Below are 15,315 nucleotides of genomic sequence, written 5' to 3' on the forward strand. Positions count from 1 at the left end.
TGTCTAATACTTGTTTATTGTTCTAAACGTATTTAAGTCATAAGCAATACAATAGCAGAAAAGAAAACAAACTAAAATACAAGCATGAATCAAGAAATAAAAAAGTACATCAAAATATTTTTCTCCTAAACAGAAAAGCTTGAAATAAAAGTAACAATATAAGGCAGAACGCATATTTTAATTTAAAGCAATAAACATAACATATTTACAAGAAGACCATTGCAAATCAACTGTATTTCATAGCTAGCTTCAATTATGCTCTAAATATACTTTAATATACAGTATAGCTGTTTTCTTTTCCACATGTATGAAAAGTAGAATGAATCTCTTTCACCATGCATCTACAAATGTGCCTTTTCAAATCATCTTCGAGCTGTAGACAATTCCCATACCACTGCACGGACCTCCTTTTCCTACAGCTGGTTACCTATTACAACATCTCCTCCCATTCCTCAGGTGCTGCTTCTTTAAAAAGATCTTGAAAATCTGGAGACATGTCAGCCCACTGGGACCAGGACCGGACAACTCCTGTTTTAGAGCCATCAAAAAAAGAAATGCAAAGGTGTTTGGCAACTACCGGTACAAAGCTTTATCTGCCAATTGGCATATCTCTGAGATTCTAGACATTCAATACCACAACACTCAAATACCAAGTTGAGTGGGGTTATCAAGAGAAAGTCAAGAGTAAGACATTTTCTGTTTACTCTGATCCACAGTGCACACATATCTAGCGTGTTAGGTGGAGTCTGCATCATAACGTGATCTCTCACTGGACACTAGGTTAATGTCATGTGACATGACGTGAGACATGGCTTATTCTTCAGTCCTCTCTTCTCCACTGACCCTGCTCTGTGCCACCGCAAAATGTTGAAAAACCTATTGAGAATGATGCTGCTTTATTTTGCAGTTGAAACTGAATTTCATTTAGGACTGCTAATAAATACAAAACTAAACCTCCAAATGAACACCATAAAATCAGAATTATGCAGATTTTGTTAACGGTAACATAGAAGTTGGCATCACACTACTTATTTACCAAAAAAACTACAAACTACCCCTCAGCCCATTCTGACTGGAGGCAAGTGCTTCACAATTCAGATCCAATACACCCCCAACAGTAAACTTAAATGCTGAAAAATGAAAAACGCAAACAAGCACAGTGCTGAACAGGACATGGTATATTCCGGTGATGCAGTCCAGCTTACTTCATGGTAATATTCCCCTTTCTACAATTCAAACGCTGGGAACTTAGATCTCATTGGCTGCAGCATGTCAGCGAGAAAATAGATGGTCCCAGCCATACCTGCAGATAAAAATTAAAGAGAAAAAAAAAAAGATGCAGAATAGGATTTCAAGTGCTGCCCTATTCTTCTGAAAAATAAACAGCTGCGGTTTACTGACAGAAGCCCTGTGTGACTCTAATGATCAGTATGAACTTTTTAGTGCAGTGCAGAGAGGGATCTTTGGAAAAAAACAGAAATACTTTTCTCTGCCACTAATACCTATTCTTTCAGATCCAAATAAAAGGACTGATGATCAACTGCCCCTTCTAAGAAGGTCTCTCTTGAGCAATGGTCTTCAATCCTGGTGATGGAGAGCCTCAATCCAGTTACTCTTATACTGTACTGTAGGTCACCCATTCATACAGACTGGCAACACCTGTCAGCTATGAATTAGAAAGAGATGCATGAACAAAATCCTGTATGAGCTCTACATTAATTGATTTAACAGTAGTCAACTAAGGAGTGGTTTCATATCTTTAGAAACTGGCGATATAATGGTGACCTGCGAAATCTGCTGGAATAAGGCTCCCCAGGATAAGAGTCCTGCTCAAGAGGATACATCGGTACAGACCCTTTCAGATTATATTGATTATTTTCCATTATGCGTGCTTTATCGGCACAGGAGACTGTTATACCGAGACAAAATTAAAATTTAGACCCTTCCATTTTAAGAAATGAAAATCTTCAGGGAGAAAGGATCATTCACTTGCCAAGATCTCCTGTTCTTTGGCGGTCACAGGTACAAAAAACGGAAAAGGTTGGAATTATTTAATTTTTACTATTAAAAAAAAGAATTTAAGTAATCGCCTACAAAGTGTGAAAGCTTTTGATTGTGAGTGAACCAATGATGGTTTCTTCCAGACGTATGCAGATAAGTGGCGTAATGTTGTGAATTAGGAAAGTGGGTTACAGGAAGGATAAGGCTGCTGAAGAGACGATACATCTGAAGACTGGTTTTATACAAACTAATATAATAGTGTAAAATACTCCTATCCAACTGTAGAACTCTCTTCCAGTCAATACCTAAGAGGCTCTTTAACTGCTTCACCTACTACACTGGACTGGGATAAATATAACAAGCCTGCCCATCTCTAGCAAAGGCAACATCCAATTAATTCTGCAGTATCACTATATCCACACACTATAAACTGTAGTTCACTTTTATCCTCATACCTTCAAAGAGAGAGAAGGGAGTGTCAGGGGTTCTGCAGCCATGCTTCCCATAGTCCAGACACCACTCAGCAAACTAGAGAAAAGAGAGGAAATAGCTATCAGAGACAGTGAGATTATCTATTGTGTGGCAGAGGCCTATGTGTTATGTAACAGGAGCACAAGTGCATTTATGCAAGTGTCACATAACATACATTTTTGAAAGCTCTACTTATTTTGAAGCATGTTTTAAATACCACTTAACACAGACTGATATGTGGTTGATGTTATTCTGGGGGCTTCAGCACAAATACAGTGTTTCCACCTTTCAAACAAATGCAAACCCATAACTCCCCCCACCCATAACTCCCCGAGACCCTTCAAGTGGATCTGGTACACAGCTGGATTTGTTTATAAATTGGATGAAATGCATTTATACTCATTCTCCACAGATCATAATAAAGGGACTCCCCCTTTAACCTAGAGGGCTTTATCATTAGTCTTTAGTCTTTAGTTCATGGAGTGCCTTATTAAGATGAGCTCCATCTCAACGTGTTTTACAGAAATATGGCACGTGCAAAGCCATGCATCTGTTACCCAAACAAAAATGAAAATGAAAAAAGTTGTCAATGATGTACAGGTCTGACTACGAGTTGTAGAGGAAAGCTTGACGACTGCTATTCTGGTGACTCGACACCCACCTTACAGGCCCTGTACAGGAACTTGGGGTCCTGAGTTAGCTTGTAGAGGGCCAAAAACCCATAGGCATTGCCAGCTGCCCCATGGCAAAGTCCATAGCCCTTCTTCAGAAGTCCTCTCTGCCAGATGACCTCGGCACACTGCAATGCGTCAGACAGATACTGCTCTCCACCATACACCTACAGGAAAACACGGGTTAACAGCGTCTGGAAAAGGACATTATGAGCAAGAGATCCCCGTTTTCGTCTGCTACTTTACTTTAAAGCAAAGGAATAGCTGCACAGTGTATTATACCTAAGTTCTGGTAAGAACCTGTAAGAAATGGCTTGTTATTTGCAGTTAAAGAACACTAAACCCTGTTGCAATAGCTATAGAACTACTTTGTCAATGGGGGCAGACAACAGCAAGGGTATAGCATGCCAGAGACAAAACTAATCAGAACCAAGTGAACTTTCTCCACCTCTGCCTACCTTGTAGGCCTGAATCAGCATGTAGATCACTCCTGGGGAGCCATGGCACCAGTGCACCAGTAGGTCTCTGGTGTCACCGATGCAGGGAGGGAAATTTCCTGAAGGGAACTTCAGCTGGCAGACATAATCCACGCTGGGCTTCACCAGCCTGACAAGCTTGTCTTCACTCACCCCAAAGCCTGGCTAAGAGATGATCAGTGATGTCACTTAACAGCCTGATCTTTCCCTATAATTTCTGTGCAAACTCCCCCTAGACTAGGAATTCTTCTTTTCATATACCCCAACTTGCTCTCCATAAGACACACAGACAGGGAGAGAAGCTTGGGGTCAGAGCGCAGGGTCAGCCATTTATACGGCGCTCCTGGACCAGCTGGGGTTAAGGGCCTTGCTCAGGGGCCCAACGGAGTAGGATTCCTCTGCCGGCCGCGGGATACGAACCGGCAACCTTCAGCCACAAGGGCAGATCCTTAGCCACAGGGCCACCACACCGCAGGGTGGTAAAGAAGGGATCAATCATACAAATAGTTTATATTTAACATTTAAGACACACATTCTTGTTTATTTTAAAATAAACAGAGTGAACAGGCAAGAGTCCGACACTCCTTTTTTAATGGGGGGCCAAAAGCAAATCAGAGCAAGTAAAGCCCATTGAAAGGTTTTACCTGCATGAGGAAATAGTAGATTCCAGCCAGGCCATGTGCTGCTCCCACATAGTACTCCTGGTACCATTCGTACATGAGAGGGCTCCTCTCCTGGTGCCGGCTCTTCTTGGACAGGTTCTCTCCAGAAGCAATGACTGCATCGCAGATCTGAAACCCACAGTGGCACATGTCCAGTTATACCCCTACACAGTGAGTGCATTTAACTCAGCCCGACAACTGAGAATCTGAAGATTTCTAATTGTCAAAGGGAAATCCATCTCATCATGAACTAACAAAAGCGCTCCAGGGAGGCTGTGTTAAATTCTATTTTCCTTCAAAATCTCTTCACACTGATAAAGGAGCTCTGATGATGTGATGTTTCATGTCATCTAAGTACGGTTTCATCCTTTCTCTTTCTGTTTCTTTTGAATTAAGCCTCACTTCCTAGTTTACAAAATCCAGCTTTCACTTATTCTAGCATGAGGGGGATAAAATGTTTAACAGCCCTCGGCACCAGTCCTTTACCAGCTGAATGTACTGCATGGGGATCTTCTCCTGCTGGAATTGCTGGTTGATGAAGACCAGCGAATACAGGTAACCCATCCTGCCGTACAGCATCTCGTCAGGGAGCCGCGAGTCCCCCTTCACCACGGACTGATGCAGACGCAGCAGCCTGGGAGGGGAGAGACACCGCGCACCTCAGCAGACTAAGCAAGCAAACTGTCGCGGCACACTGGTTTCACCCTGGTCTTTATACTGGTGTGCATGCATTGTATGTTACCTGGTACAATTTTTTATACTGGTCTGCATGCACTGTATGTTACCTGGTACCATTTTTTTATACTGGTCTGCATGCACTGTATGCAATCTGGTATAAACTTGTATACTGGTCTGTATGCAATCTGCTATAAACTTGTATACTGGTCTGTATGCAATCTGCTATAAACTTGTATACTGGTCTGTATGCACTGTATGCAATCTGGTACAAGTTGCAGAGTTCATGCAGAAAAGGAAATCTATTAACAAATATGATCTTATTATTTGTATATATCTAATCAAAACAAAGGAGCAATGACACAAGAGTTCCTGTCACAAGTCGGACTCGGTCCAGGGATAATGCCGGGTGGGGATGGCTAGTATTAAGGACAGTGGGCTGCACAGGGCGACATCACTTTTTGATCCCCTGATATTAGATCTTCCTAGAACTGTGAAGTAGGATTCACTTAGTACTGGATTGTTCACCCTCTAAATGGGAATGCGAGCTGGGTTAGACACTCATGAGACAGACTGACTTTACTGATGATGCGATGTTGCGATTGCTGTTGTGATCTGCTGCTCTTTATGAGAGGAACCACAGGTTCAGACACTTGATGCCTGTCTGTGCTTGGCTGAGGAGCCAATGAAACAGAACCCAACAAAAAATTTGCGGAATTATGGTTGGATACCTTCATGGCAACCCCAACGCCTTAAAAGGTGTAAATGTTCTGCAACACAGAGTCACAAAGCAGATTAAGATTTCACAGCAAATCACCAAACAGATACCTTCTTCACTGTTCTAGAAAATCCTTTTCTACATTAAAGTCCCTGAAATAAGGAAGATCCTCGAAGGTGCTAATTCTTGCACAACAGACACTAGTGCAGTCAATAAGGCTACAGGGAATTAAATTAATTCATAATGGCGGTCCCTACCAGAAGCAGACAGGTTTAGTTCTTCTTGTCGGTGTCATGGGACCTCAGTCCAAACAGCTCCTTAAGTACTCAGTTGTTCTTGCTACCCAATATCATTAAAGCGGTTAAGCATTAACTTATATGCAAGCTTATACAAGCGTGCGATGGGAAGGAACTCAAGAGCCAAGACTGTCTAACCACGGTCTCTATGACTAGCGGCTGCACTAGTAGTAAAACCCCTGGGTGGACCGAACACAAGGAGGTTTGCTCTGCGCTGTGCTCACTGGTTCAAGCAGTCCTCAGCCTCCTGTTTCCTCTGCAGTTTGTGATAAACCACAGCTGCCACTGCCAGCGGCCCCGCATCTCCACACAGGAAGGTCACCCAGCGCCGCGTCAGGCACCTCAGGCTCCTGCTCACATAGTCCAGGGCCTTCTGGAGGAAGGAAGACTCCCCATACACATTGTACAGATGGAGGTAGAGCAGGGCAATGCCTGGGAATGAGAGGGAGGAGGATGTAAATCCGGGGCCACAAGAGGGCCCTTCTGGGAACAGCTTGCTGTATCTCTCCTTTTTCCTTTGAACAAAAGAAAGGTTACGAACGAGAGAAGGCCAATCGGCCCACTCGGCCTGGGCAGCAGTTGGCAGTTAATTGACCCAAGGGCGTCTTCCAGCTGTTTCTTGAAAATAACAAGGGTATCGGCTTTAACAACATGGCTGGGCAGATTGTTATGTACTCCCACAATCCTTTGGGGGGAAAACGTGCCTCAAGATCTCGGTTTTAAATGTACTTCCACTAAATCTGAAAGCTGCTGTGGAAGTACGCAACAAGAGGCGTATTTTTATAGTGGTAGTACGTTTATTTTTATATTTTTGCTTCACCTTTAACTCTCAAAAAGACAAAGTTATGCGTAGAGTTCTTGTGTGCATCACCTGGCATTAATATACAAAATAAATTGTATCTAAGAAATTATTTCTCATTAACAAATTTATGGAAGAGAAGAGCTTACAAAGATGGCAACAACACATCAGAGAACCAGCCTATCTGACTTCAGAAGTGTCCCACACCTCTCCACCCTCCTGTGCCTCTCCCAGGATCCTCACCTGCCCAACCAGTGTATCCAGTACAGTCTCCCGGGTCTGCGGACTTCAACCCATTTTCCATCTGCGCCAGCAGCTCGCCAATCTTATTGTTCAGACGGCCTGCGAAGTCCGGAGTGAGCTACAAGAAATGATACACACTTCTCAAACGTTATTTATGCAACATTTGACAACCGAAGAAGGCTCCACAGCCGAAACACTGCGTTTCCTTTCTACTCATTTCAACATGGAATAAACCTTTAACTTGTTCCTTTGCAGCCTACATGTGCTGATGCAGCTCCCTTCGTGAACTACATTTACAGGTACTGTATATATCAATGTGTTTGCTGATATTATCAGTGATAATGCTCTTTTCAGTGGATTATTTAACTTTACCATCCCTCAAGGCATGGGAAGCAAACATGACAAAAGGAGGATTGTCTTACTGAATGAAATTCCATTCAAACTACGACTGCCCAATTCCTGTCTCTTCCTACCAAACAACAAGTGCGCTAGGAAATAGAGATCACTATAAAGCATTCGACCACTTTATCTGATTTGCATTTTTCCACTGAAACTCCCTTCCACCCCCAAAAGATCATGCAGATGTAAACATTTCTGGAAAATGTCTCGCCACGACCTAACTTACTGCTCCCAGCTCAAATACAAAATCTGGGCTCTTTGCTGACACATTCAGCTTACTCATGACTTCCGCCCAGCATGCCTGCTCTCAGACAATGCTGATTCCACATCAGAGGGCTAGAGGTCGAGGTCCTTAATCGAGCATTACTGCCCTGATCAGCAGACTCACAGTCTGCTTGTAATCCGGGTCATTGGGGCTGCACTATTGTCACTCAGGACGGAGGGTGGATGCAGAGATAAAAGAAAAGAACTCAGCTTCACTCTGAATAGCAGGCTATTGACACAGCGCACATCCATTATGCAAATCAGCGACCTTGTGCACAGTGGATGAAATCTATTGTCAGCCTTCTTTCAGAAGGGAAAGCTTTTTAAAAATTTTTATTATCAGGCTGCATATTTGAAAACAAAGTATTTTCATCATACAAAAGCGTGTCGTCTTTGGTATCTGATTTGGTTGTTCACTGCTGTTTTGCTCTTTAAAGCTTCCTTTTACCACACGCATTGTCCCTGATCACTCCGCACCTCTGTAGGTAATTATGATATAATCGGGCCAGAGCTCACCTTGGTTTCTGTACTGTTAAATGGGAGAGAGAGGGTGACCCTTCCCCTGGAAGGGGAGCCAGTCCAACACAAGGACAACACTTCTCTGTCCCCACTTATACAGCTGGGTGGACTGAGGACACTGGAGTAGGGTACAGTACCTACTGTACAGTAGCTGCAGGGTACAACAGCAATATCTGCAGTGGAGACTTGAATCCACAACCCAACAGTTATGAGCCCAGAGACTTACCCACAACACTATGTTGCCCGCCTTCCCCTAAAGAGTCTAAATGTAATATGATATCAGAACACTGGAGTAGTAACGCATATAAGGCGATATGGTTTCACCTTATGTGCTCTACCAAAAGATGGGTGAGCATCACAAACATCAAGCCAATATTAGACTTAATTTGCAGAATGATTCAAATTAGGTGCACAGCACTGTTGTACAGTTAGCAAAGCTTAATAAAATCACACAAATTTAATCTTCAGATTAACAGAAATGAGCATTTCTGCAACTACTTTAAATATTACATTTTCAATAAATGTTACAATATACAAAATCTGATACAAGCTCTAAAAATGGTACATTGGACTGAAATCCAATGAGACTGAACAGACCTATTTCAGATCTCTAAAAAGATAGAACTAGGTTACCAAACTGCCAGGTTTAGCTCTCTCATTGCATTAAAATGAAGCTTGCTTCTGTAAAGTTAGACCAGTTACAGAACAGAGATTTTCAATGTTTGCAATTTCTTATGTTGTTTTTATATGTAGTGTCATATTTAAAAGTAAAACAAGTAGACCTCATTTGAGTGACAAGTAGAGTGAGATTAGAGATAATAAGGAAGGAGAGCTGTGCTATATTCTTATTATTGGTATTTTATTATTTTTATATTAACTATGGATTGCTCCTATTGAGAAGAAATACATCTACTGGAAACCAGCACTGTATGGGATTCAATAGTAACTGGGTTATGTCAGGAGGTAACGAAATAAACACACATTTCTTTGTTAATACCCTTAATTTTCCCCAGGTAAATAAAAAACTTCGTTTCTGCTATACATCAGTAGTTTATGACAGGGAAAACTGAACTGCAAATAGCCTTTACCTAGATGCACTGCTTTGTCTCACTGTGTTTTTCAATGAAACACCGAACCAAACTAGATGGGCCAAATGACCCCTTCTTATATTCTTGTGATGTTAATGGACAATGAATCAATTACATACGACCGGACATGGCTCGTTGTAATCCCTACACTTCATTTTGAGCTATTCGACCCCTGCCTGAAGGGGTTTGTGTAAAAAATAAAATATAGCCTAAAATATACTTGATTTAAAGACCGAATTATTCTCTCTCCAAATGTTTTCTGTATCCCACGTGATTTATGTAGAGCAGCAATAACTTCTGGTTTGCCACAGGGCCTAAATAGTTTAAATGAACTAGTTTGCGCAGGGTGCAAGGTGGACTTTTCAAACTTCTGCTCTCAAATTAGAACTCCCGTACACAAGTCTTGGGTCAAAAGCCTCCAGATTTCAGTTCAGACCAAACCGCAGGACGACGTTTTCACGCTATTGCACCTGCAGAGGAAGATCGCATCCAAGCAACACCCGGCGCGCAATTAATTACTCAGCACTTTCAAGAAAGACCCTCGCATTTTTTAGTTGTCTAAAAAACAATTGGGGGCGAATGTCCTCTCGTTTTGCGATCTAAATTCTAAAGCACGTTTTAGAATTAACTTAGTTTTCACCACAGCAACCAAATTAGAGAAAAATCATGTTCAAATTAGCTCACTTGACTTTTTTTTTTGTAGAAGACTGCGCGCTAGGATTTCTAGGAGCCAGAGCAAAATGAATCCGAATTGCTGTTTGGAGAAACATACACTGTCTCTGTTCGTGAAAGGCAGCTGCAGACTTTCAAGGGTTTGCCCACACCGTTACACAGTCCCCGGTCTGCAGACCACTTTTGTAAACAGTACCGCACTAACTTACTCTGCCTTGCTGGTCAAAAAGACCCTGGGTGCACGCAGGTGTTCCCTCATAGTCTCTGTACGGGTTCTTGATCGCTCTTTGCTCCATATTTCTCTTGCCGCAGATGCTCAGGGTCTTGCTCTGGCCCAGTCCGGGCTTGGTGCACCAGGAACCGAACCAGCGGGAAGCGGAGACAATTCTGCCCCTGAAAATCGCCAACGCCAGCGTGGGCAGGGCCTCCTTCAGCTCTAGAGGAAGCGAATTTCTTTCTGTAATAAAAGATAAAACACCGACCAGATTCTAGGTGTTATTTTGAAGACGAAGTTCCCTTACATGCAACGTTTTGCTCTTAAGACGTCATGAAACCGGCCATAAGCACTGCAGTACGGGACTAAATTGCTGAAAGGGTGCTGTCCCCATTAGCCAGGAGAGGTAAAACTGTTATGCAGACCACTTGATTTCCGAAGTAAAACGCATCTGCAAAATTTTACGAACTAAACGAAAATCATTTTTGCAAAAATAAAATGTAAACGTGAATATATTGCAGCATAACACCCTCTACCTGATCTTTCAGTCGCTCTGGCTAATGTTTTGAGCAGTTCCTGGGTGTGTGTGTGGGTTTAGGGAACGTCTACAAATTCCTTTCTTTGCGGGACAGCGTGTAACGATTTTTCAATGAATATTTTTACTCGACCTTTTATGCACCAAAAAGAGCCCTGATAAAATAAAGTTAAATTGATTTTGATACAATACAATGTAAAATCCGATATACGTCGGATAATTTTATCTGACGTGTACTTGCGTTACTGTTTGAAATTCGTATTCCTACATTTTTATTTTAGTCGTTTAAAGTAAAAAAAGGAAGAATTGAGGCCACGGGTGCTTCTCTAAAGCTCATTTCCAAATGTACTCACGCCTGTCTTTAGGGAGTCAAAGGGACTAATTTAGACAGATGCAATAGTTGCACATGTGGCATAAGCGCAGTGCAATAGTACTGCAAAGTTTTCCACCTTCCTCGCAAGCCCAGCTAACTGTACCACTCAGCCCAGAGTCGAGCTCCTGCGACAGGTTGCGCCGGTGTCGTATCAGAGCTGCTCGCACAAGACGCGAGTTTGAACACACTGTGGTTTAACGCGGAGGTGCCGCTGACATATTTGTTTTTTAAAATCGAATATGCCAAAGATATTGACAGCTTCTAAATTGGTCAGGGCTTGGAAGCATGGATTGCCGTTCACACTCAGCCGTAGCACCGCTGCTTGGAGAGCCGTTGGAGCACGATTGTTCAGCGCAGGGGTAAGCTGTATTATTGTCATTATTAGTATTGTAAGTAGTAGTAGTAGTAGTAGTAGTAGTAGTAGAGTGAGTCGTGGTCTTTCGAAATACAGCGAACCTTAGTGCAGTAGTAGATCATCTGTTTCAATTGCAAGTGACTTGAAGAGTTCAGTACATTTGAGTCTTTATTTTTCTTGCCAGTGAGGAAATGAACCTCTTCTTAAACCTAAAATATTATTTTTAAGTTTTAAACATATTAGATCGTCCAGGAAATATACGACCCGCTACAGTAAATACTAAGGTCGTATTGCACAGCTCAGGTTATTTTATGTTTTCTTTAAATTCACATGCATCTGGCTCTCTCACTCACTTAAAATACTCTTGACATTTAAAATACTGTTTTTTTATTCACTTCTGAGCAAGATGATAGACATGACCCTAATGGCTGCTCTGGTTTAAATATTTTTACTGACATTTGTGTTGGTCTAAATGTAAGACGAGTAATGTATCATAAAACTCCTCACGTCTAAAAAACATAGTGAAAAGGTGTGTGCATTACTAACACTGCAGCTTGTGCAAGAGCCTCTAACATTGGCGAAGTGTAATCCACTGCAAGTCTGGTTTCCCTTACAACGCTAATGAAATCATACTTATCTTAATGACACCTCAATTTGGACCCATGGTCAAGTCTGAAGTCAGAGAGTACGAAGAAACAGGACTCACACAGGTGATATGAGCTCTTGAACAAAAATAAAAACATACATTCTGTGTATTTACAGTACTATGCTTCTGTGCGTATTGTTTCAATGCATCATACATCTCTGGAAACGAGGCTTAGCACCCATCCTGGCTATGTTTTAACCACGTTTTCCAAACATAATACGATTTTAAGCACAAATGAAGATATACTCTCTAGAAAGAACTAGTAGTCCTAATTTGAAACGGCTTTTCAAACGGCTCAACGGTTTATGTTGAGGCATGTTTTGCAAGTTGTTAAACCCGTGATGAGTGAAAAAAGTCTCAGTTCAGTTCAGTTCTGGCAATGAGCCTAAAGAATGTACCCGATGCGTACATGTTCTTAAAAAAAGATCCATCTCATTTGTCCAATTTAACCATTATAAAAGTGAATTTTGGAATAAAAAACTTTCTCCCCCCCCAAATTCTTTAATGTAAGAACCTGTTTGACAGTCTTTCCTCAGTCACATTCATGACAGGATATGTCCATTATGATTGCCGATAAAAGGAGTCAATTCTGCCAGTCACAACAAGTTGTGGAATGACACATCACCTTAGTCTCATATTTTCATGAAAGTTGTATTTTTATCACTGTAATTTATCAGTAATTAATTCATGAATACCTGAAAGCGCACACATGCTCCAGGGCTCTGCTGCCTGGATTAACCCTACATTTGTAGCAGGTAAGAGCTGTGTGGTTAGAGTTCTGTATGCAGTGTAAAGAGCACAGTGAAGCTGCTTGCCCACTGCCCTTGTGTGTTTTACACATGGCATGAGTCAGAATCAGTTTGACGTTAGTGGGGCTGGCTGTTCTTATTCTTCCTCTTTTTACAACCTGTTTTTTGGGGGTGGAGTACACAATTATAGTGGTCCTGCTGACTCTTAAAAATGAAGACCAAGCTACAGAGCCCATATACAACGAACACTTTCAGAAAGACTTCACAAGTGGCAAATGACTGGCATGATATATATAAGTGCATGATGACATAATTTATATTGCCCACACTTCAAAAGCAATAAAGCTCAAAGAGTATATGAGGATAATTAAAAATGCAGAATTTTAAATCAATGCATGTTAAAATTGAACACACTACTAAGATCCCATTTGGAATGTAGTATTTTGGGTCACAGCAGCACTAAAAAGTTACTGGTGTTTTGGAATCTGTTCAGAGAATTGCTGCAATATACATTTCTTAGCTCAAAGGTCTTCCCAGTCCAGAAATGAATCTTTTGAGTTTTAAACAGAGACGATGACAAGGAGATCTGATTCAAGCGCTCCAAATGATCAAAAACATTGATAAAGTCAACCTGGGACCCCAGTGGAAATGAAGAGGAAGCACATTAGAACTGACAAGTCTGAGGACAAACTACAGTAATCCCTTGTTATACAAGCTTAATTCATTCCTCAAAAACTGCTCGTAGGGTGAAAACCTGTATAATGAAAATTAAATTTCCATTGCTTCCCATGTTATAATTTCTGATTGGATCCACAACTGAATAATGTGCCCTCAAACACCCAAGCTTCACCTTAATACAGCACAGAATGATACCTGAGCATGAAACTAACACTCCTGGTTAATTATTTGGGTCACATCCTTATTAGCCAATGTGTAATGTAACAAGATGTAGGAAAACAATAACACTCTTGCATTTACGGTACAGTACCGTAGTTACATTGTTACATTAATTAATTTGATAAGCACTTTATCCAGTTCAGGGACGCAGGGGAGCAGGAGGTTATCTTGGCAAGCAATGTGCACAAGGCAGGATACACCTTGGATGGGACGCCAGACCATCGCAGGGCAGACTCAAACCCGCACAGACTCACACCAGGGCCAATTTTCCCAGTTGTTAGCAAATGCATAACTGTTAGGTAATATCCTGTACTATATGCACTTAACACATTGCAGTTGTTTGTATAGTGAGGGATTATTATGGTATCTTATAAGATTCAGTACAGCAATATCATTATGCCTCCAGAAAGGGAGTGTGCATGGCTCACTAAATGGCAAAGACTGGAGTTAGAACAGTAGACACTGATATAATAGGAGGTTTCAGCACAGCTGCGTAGGATATGTGCAGCTGGTTTAAAGCACAAGGGAGAACTTTCAGCTGCTTTTACAACATATGCTACTTCAGCATTGTACATGGCCAGTACTGTGACCGAGATTAGTTTATTGTTTATCAAATTCTGTGCTAATTGATGTGAGAAATTGAACGTACAAGACAGGATAGGGCTAGGGAAAAGGCCATTTTACCTTCTCAGAGCAGGTTTGGGAAAAATGCCTGGAATGTTGGTGAAGCTTCAGTTTTTCGTAGTAGGTTATGTTTGTTTATTGTGTTCATGTGCAGTTACTCATCCCTGATTCATTTGCAGAGTTCAACATGAAGACAGCGGTTTTCAACTGGCATTAAACTGCTCTCCCTTTGTCTCTCAGGCCCAGTCGGCACACCTGGTGCTGGAGGATGGCACACGGATGAAAGGTTTCTCCTTTGGATCCCCACATTCAGGCTCTGGAGAGCTGGTGTTTAATACTGGACTGGTGGGGTAAGGGGTAATAGACTAATAGCTCATAGCATTGGCAAAAGCACAGTGCCAAGGGCGATTGGGACTTTCATGCTTTGCACATTTGCAGAAGGTTAAAGTCTTTTCTGATTTTTCCTCAAGGGCCATATCCCTCTGCTCATGTGCTTCTCTGGCACAGAAACCTCCCCCTCTCTCGTTTTTCACTGTGGGGATTTGCTATTGTGGTCCTAAACCTGTGAGCCACTGAAGACTGTATTCTGAGCTGTCAGTTAAGTTCATTTTAGTATTGATCTCACATCATTTAAAAACCTATGTGCAACAGAACGGCCAAAGTCTCAATATTGTGTCTGTAAGCATGACCTTCTGTGCTAGCACCATTGAAGGTGTGTCCATCAGAGTGGATGCTGGCCTGCTTTCTGGCCTCCTCACTTGACCGGTCTGCTTCCCTTTCTTTGCTACAGGTACCCTGAGGCTTTGACAGACCCCAGCTACAGGGGTCAGATTCTCACCCTCACCTACCCTATTGTGGGCAACTACGGAGTTCCCAACACTGAGGAATTGGATGAGCTGGGGCTCAGGAAGCACATAGAGTCTGATTGCATTCAGGTATTTCTGTTTGTAAGCCTCAGCTATCAACAG

The 15,315-nt window shown here is 41.9% G+C and overlaps 2 protein-coding genes across 4 annotated transcripts in view; one reads left to right on the forward strand and one right to left on the reverse strand.

The window, feature by feature from the left end:
* On the reverse strand, positions 1-12,182 carry lancl1 (LanC antibiotic synthetase component C-like 1 (bacterial)). Of its 3 annotated transcripts, XM_088930054.1 has the most exons (11): positions 10,705-10,752; positions 10,164-10,411; positions 7,013-7,130; positions 6,195-6,402; positions 4,768-4,915; positions 4,264-4,410; positions 3,602-3,784; positions 3,134-3,310; positions 2,457-2,529; positions 1,206-1,303; positions 1-528 (listed from the first exon to the last, which is right to left on the reverse strand). In XM_088930054.1, the coding sequence occupies exons 2-10, from the start codon at positions 10,248-10,250 to the stop codon at positions 1,227-1,229; spliced, it is 1,218 nt and encodes a 405-aa protein (XP_088786180.1). In that variant the 5' UTR covers positions 10,251-10,411; positions 10,705-10,752; the 3' UTR covers positions 1-528; positions 1,206-1,226. The 3 variants fall into 3 exon arrangements, with proteins under 3 accessions (XP_088786180.1, XP_088786179.1, XP_088786181.1); XM_088930053.1 differs by lacking the exon at positions 10,705-10,752 and adding an exon at positions 12,138-12,182 and having other exon boundaries at positions 1-1,303; XM_088930055.1 differs by having other exon boundaries at positions 1-1,303; positions 10,164-10,390; positions 10,476-10,730.
* cps1 (carbamoyl-phosphate synthase 1, mitochondrial) overlaps positions 11,243-15,315 on the forward strand; it is a 62,071-nt gene continuing 57,998 nt past the window's right edge. The window contains exons 1-3 of the mRNA XM_088930056.1: positions 11,243-11,435; positions 14,588-14,697; positions 15,138-15,282. Coding sequence (XP_088786182.1) covers positions 11,316-11,435; positions 14,588-14,697; positions 15,138-15,282 — 375 coding nt within the window. The 5' untranslated portion in view covers positions 11,243-11,315. The remainder of the gene's footprint in view (positions 11,436-14,587; positions 14,698-15,137; positions 15,283-15,315) is intronic.

This window comes from Atractosteus spatula, chromosome 13 (genome assembly GCF_055471065.1).
Source record: "Atractosteus spatula isolate fAtrSpa1 chromosome 13, fAtrSpa1.hap1, whole genome shotgun sequence".
In the NCBI taxonomy this organism is placed as follows: Eukaryota; Metazoa; Chordata; class Actinopteri; order Semionotiformes; family Lepisosteidae; genus Atractosteus; species Atractosteus spatula.